General features: G+C 39.9%; 1 protein-coding gene across 1 annotated transcript; it reads right to left on the bottom strand.

The window, feature by feature from the left end:
- Window positions 1–892: 892 nt before the first annotated feature.
- Window positions 893–4,239, bottom strand: LOC4329405 (heat stress transcription factor A-5-like). Its single transcript, NM_001416617.1, has 2 exons — window positions 3,900–4,239; window positions 893–2,424 (listed from the first exon to the last, which is right to left on the bottom strand). Exons 1-2 carry the CDS (start codon window positions 4,140–4,142, stop codon window positions 1,240–1,242), a joined length of 1,428 nt encoding a protein of 475 aa, NP_001403546.1. The 5' UTR covers window positions 4,143–4,239; the 3' UTR covers window positions 893–1,239.
- Window positions 4,240–5,582: the final 1,343 nt, after the last annotated feature.

Here is a 5,582-nt window from a genome sequence, read left to right as displayed (position 1 = left end):
ATGTTTCTAGTCTTTGAATCATTAATCAAATTATTTCTCTCCTTTCATAAAGTTGAATTTTTAATAATTTAACCCATTTAGAAAATTTATTACACCGTGGCAAAAACTTATCTAAAAAATGGAGTGCCACCTCAACGCCAGCCCTACGTTGCTAGGTCCAAACTAACGTTGTAGGAGCAAGTCATCCTCGCATATATGGTATATAAGGGCAGAATGATCATTTCATTCATACCGCTGCATGCGAAGATGACTTAGCATGCTCACGTGACACTTTTTGTGGGTCCAAGGACTATATTAACCCAAATGATTAATTTGGAGGACCTGTTTGGACGATTTGAAACCTCAAGTACTAAATTGAGCCCGAAGCGAAACTTCAGGGACAATGTTAGCTATTCACCCTTTATTTTATGATTTTTGTCATTGAATTGAGAAGCATGAGATAACATGCCAGAATACGGCTTCATTCGATCTAGTTCATAGGTTATTTGTGCATGATTAGTTGAGTGCTAATTATCATAAACTTAAAATGATTTATTTAACTTTTAAAGAAAATTTTATACAAATTTTTTTTCACGAAATGTATCGTTTAGCAATTGAGAAAGTGTATTCACGGTAAATGAGGAAGTGGCCCATCTATATAAGATAAGAACACATCTTACTAACTAAAAGAGTTTCTGATAAATATGTCTTGCTGAGGAGGCCATACGAACACAATAAAATCTAATCCTGTTATACCATGTTTTTTCCCCTCCCTTTTCAATGTGAAAAGAGAACAGAATAGCAAGCAGTGATACAAAATTAGATTTTAATCACTTCGTTGGGTTTGTACTCTTGTGTGCTTCTAAAAGTTCGACGGAAGAAAAATATCAACATGTAAGGACACGAGAATTTGAAAAAAATGATCGTAAAAATATTTTTACGAAAAGGATATTTAAGGGTAATGTACATGCTAATTTTGATTCTCCGCTGTGGCAGCTTGACACTGCATAACATAAATCACTACCAACAAGATGAGAAACCATGCCAGACAGACAGACACATCGATTTTACAACAACTGGTGTGGTTAATCGAACTATTAATCTTAACCCTCCGAAACATTCAGGGAAAAAAAATATGTACACCTGTGTGATGTTGTACACCCATTGATCTGTCATGTTTAACAGCAGGTTCCTGATTCTAAACATCTTACACTGTACGCCTGTATCCCTTCTTGTAAATTGTATAATTCTATAGTAAATTCAGAGTTTCAGTTGTTCCACGTCTTCTCTGTCATTCCGTGAGTGATCATATGCCTGCCTGTTCTCCATTTGCTCCCTGGAAGTATCTGTTCTTAGGCCAGAGCTTGCTTCTTCAGTTTCAGAGCAGCCAGGTCGCTCTGTTAGGAACTGCTCCCAGAACTTGTCATTCACCACTGCAGCCGGGGCTGCAGGAGCCTCACTGGCTACTCGTGCATCCGCTCGTGGTGTTGTGGCATCTGCTGTACGAGAATCAGCTGATTTCTTTTGGTTGTCATCGAAGCTTCTGTCAATGGTGTCATCCTTTTCCATGGTAGCTGTTGCTGCCTCAGTTGGGTTGTCTATAGTGGTCCCATTTGCATTGAGGCCTTGGCTTTTGTCAACATCCATCGAGCATGATGCAAGAGTTAGACTCAGATGGCATGTTAAGAGGCCTTCATCACTTATAGGTGGTGCAAAGCAAGAGCTCTTGGAGGGGCAGATAGATGTGCCGGTATCGGAGAGTTCCATCATCTGCGGCACCAACGGGAGACATTCCCTCCCCATCATGTCACACTCTGGATGTTTACCATGAGGGCTTCTGTTATCTTCGTTTGAGCTTTGCGTGCTTAGCGTGATGATATTGCTCTCTGTCATGGCAGGACAAAGTCCCAACCTAAGCTTATCAGAGAAGTGCTGATTTAAAAGATTGCCTGTTTCTTGCTTAGAAGTGCTGCTATGGTCATCATAAAAGCTTGTGGTTTCTGTGTTCTCGATACTGTAATCCAAACCAGGTAACCTTCTCTTCTTATTGAAAGCATCCGTGAAAATCGAAGATGCTTCTGCCATCTTAACAAGCTTGTTGACAAACTGAGGGTTCTTACTAGCTTGCTGCAAGAAGGCAATCATCTTGGTCTGTCGCTGCTCCATGCCAAGCACTCGTCGCTCAAGATCTTCAATCTGGTTCATCGTTCCCGACTGCTGCTGCTTGGATTTCCAGAGGTCAGCCTGGAGGTTGGATTTCTCTCGTGAAAGCCGTTCGATCTCATCCTCAAATATTGCACGCTCATTATCGGGCAGAGCACCTGGTGGATGGCTGTGGCTGTGGATAGGCTTACGCCTGTGGATATTCTTCAGCAGGTGCTTTTGTCCCTTGATGAAGTACTCATTGGCAAATTCCCATCGCTCTGGATCTATTTTACGGAATCCCTGCAAAATTGACAATTTGCAAAGGGTCTCCATTAATTTAGGGAACTAGGAGTAAATAGATCTTTCACTTCTTAAGAGTCTATCAATAGGCAGAAGTTAGGAAACTTCCTTAAGGAATTATCAACTCACACTACAAAGTGAACTATATTAAGAATATTGTTCACTGGTATCTGAAGATTTAAAGTTTCAGCATAGCTATCAGCTCACAAAAACGATAAAGGAAATCATGCACAAAAAAAAATCACCTATTCTTGGACCACAAGAAGAAACAAATTTATGATAAGAATACCATGAAAAAGCCAAAATCTTGTTCTTGGACACTGGTGGGAAAAAAATAAGCATCAGCAAACAGGATAACAGGTCACCCAGTTGAACTTTTTCCGGAGAGATATTATGACCTACTACAGACACTCCCTTGTTAATACTAAACAACAAGCACACCAATCAATAACAGGGCTCATACAGTCCTCGTATCAGCTATTTTTATGGAGAAGATGACAGGTAAACAGATGTTGCTGTCACATCAACATTCACAATTCTAAGTTTTCACGATGACCCCAAGCTGATCTTACTTGCAATACCAACTTCTTAGTAGTTAGACAAAACATTGTTGAAGAATCATTTTCCAATAAAGATATCTACTAACAATAAAAGTTCAAATTGTGAACAATTACATATACTAAATGAAGGTAACAAATTGAGGAGTACCAGAGATGTCCATTGCGAATAAAGTCCCTAAAACCCAACCATTATTAGCAACCACAATTCCCTCGTGGATATCCATCCCAAATGTCCAAAGTCCCAAAAACGCAAAACTGGTCAGTTTATAATCCTAAAGGATGCAGTCTTGCTACCAAAAAACAATTAAAGTCTCAGCCCAAACTAAAGTCAATAGTGACACAAATCTCTCATCCTAGTAACCAAGGGAGTGAAAATCTGTCTAGCTCTCGATACCACAGTGTCTTCTCTTCGCATATAGCTCAAACTAACCAAAGCACAACTCAAACCCAGTGAGTCTGGGTAAAGTGCTGACACATGCAGCCTCATCCCCACGATAAAACAAGATGAACTTCACAAGCATTCCACATCTACACCACTTCCAAGACCCCCACCTTTTCCTTCATTAAATTGCAACCAAATATAACTACAAGGAACAGAAATCCACGTTCTAAACTACCCACCGTACTAGCAATTCACCAAAATCGCAGGGATATTTCAGCAATTACTATCCCCCATCGACACGGAGTTCCCAAAAATTCCCAAATGTAACAATTGACGGTAAAATTCCCGAACCCAACAAGCAACTGCCCAGCTTAACTACCCCAAATCGATTTGCCCCCCCCCCCCCCCCCACGCAACCTAGGCTTCAACGAAGCCTGAATTCCCCAAGGCGGCTATCCACCCGGAGCGCACCGCGCAGCGAAGAGAGATCGACGATTACGAGGAGGGCGGGGGACAAAGCAAAGCGTACGCACGTAGGTGTTGAGCTGGCGGATGAAACTGGAGAAGTTGCTGTGCTTGAAGTAGGCGGGCAGCAGGCGGGCGGCGAACTCCGGGTGGTTCCAGACGACGAAGCTCGCGTCGGAGGCGTCGCTCCACGACACCACCGCGTCCGTCGACGGGTCGTCCACCATCTCGTACGTCTTGAGCAGGAACGGCGCGGGGCCTCCCCCTCCTCCGCCGGCCCCGCCGCCGCGGGCGCCGGCGGCAACTTCCATCGCCGGAGACGGCGGCGCGCGTGCTGCGGGTGAAGAGAGAGAAAGGGAGGAGAGGAGTCGTCGTGGTCGTTGTAGGTTGGGTGGGGTTTGGTATGATTTCTCGCTTCTTCAATTTTTTTTTAATTAATGCTGCAAGACGATACCCGTTGGTATCGTTGGGACGGTATAATACATCTGTGTGAAAAAGATATCATCCCATTTGAACGATATATCATATATCAGTAAGTAGATACCTTCATTTTAAAATAATGACATATCAAACTTTTTTAAATTTTAACTATTAATAGCAAAAAGAATAAAAAAATTATCATGTAAATTTAATAGCAAAAAGAATAAAAAAATTATCATGTAAATTTAATGTTACTATATTTATCATTAAACGAACTACAGTATAATAATATGTAACTATTTTTATTTAAAACATTTTACTTTTGTAGATATTATTAGTTAAAATAGCATCTAGGAGACAATGTCTAGTTTTAAAAATGCTATAATTTAGGATGAGGGGAGCAGACATTAAGCTCTGTCTTAAAGGTATTATTTCATTCGAACGAGATATTTTGTTGTTCTTTTTGTTTTGTCAGTCGCATCATTTTTGTCTTTTTTTAGTGTGCATTCATGATTGGAATTTATTGGGTAGCTCTGGAAGGTGAGAGATGGAAATTGGGTGTAGATTGATGAGAGAGTGACAAGATTCAAGATACAGTGAAGCATGTGCTATCCGAAGCTGGACTAAAGTGGTTTGACTTAGAGACTTGAGAGAATCGATCCGGCAAAATAAAATGTATGCTTGATTTTGATTCGATCGTATACTACATAAAGAAGATAACGCAATTGACTTTTCTAAGATATTTAAACTCGTCCTATTAAAAGTTTAATGTGAATATGCATAAATATAAGTGGTGCTTAAAATTTTCTAATCATAAAATAAACCACAACAAATGATAGTTATATTTTCTTTAATAAGATAAATGGTTAAATATTATACCAAAGTCAATAATAAGAATACATAGCGAATACTATAATTTAATTCATTGGAGAATATGAAGAGATGGAGACGTTTTGACCTTTAGTTGAATTTCACTTGATTTAGATTGATATGATAATTCAACTTAGGGCTCTCTCCTCAATAAGGTCCTTGACGGAGGAAAAAAGCAATATTACTAAAACTGTTATGCACGGTCTTATTGTCACCGAGAGAAGCGGGAACCAAATCCTCTAGCTTTGAACTTTGAAGGACAAGCGCAAATAAGAACATTAAAATGAATCTAGTGCTACAATGACTTATAGTTGTCACTCTGTAAATTGTACATATTTACTACTTACCGTATTAAACCAATCGCGTCCATTTGATATGAATAGGATGACTATAAACATCTAAGTCACGGCACTTTATGCCTCTAAACTTTTACGCTACTAAAGTTGAGAATCCAAATCCGA

Source organism: Oryza sativa, chromosome 2, assembly GCF_034140825.1.
Source record: "Oryza sativa Japonica Group chromosome 2, ASM3414082v1".
Lineage (NCBI taxonomy): Eukaryota > Viridiplantae > Streptophyta > Magnoliopsida > Poales > Poaceae > Oryza > Oryza sativa.
This window is presented reverse-complemented; position numbering and strand designations above follow the sequence as displayed.

Excerpts from the sequence above, each read along its gene's own strand:
- LOC4329405 (NM_001416617.1), bottom strand. The coding sequence starts at position 4,142 with ATGGAAGTTGCCGCCGGCGCCCGCGGCGGCGGGGCCGGCGGAGGAGGG. Across the intron at positions 2,425-3,899 it reads TCCGCCAGCTCAACACCTAC|GGATTCCGTAAAATAGATCC; the intron begins GTGCGTACGCTT and ends TCAATTTTGCAG.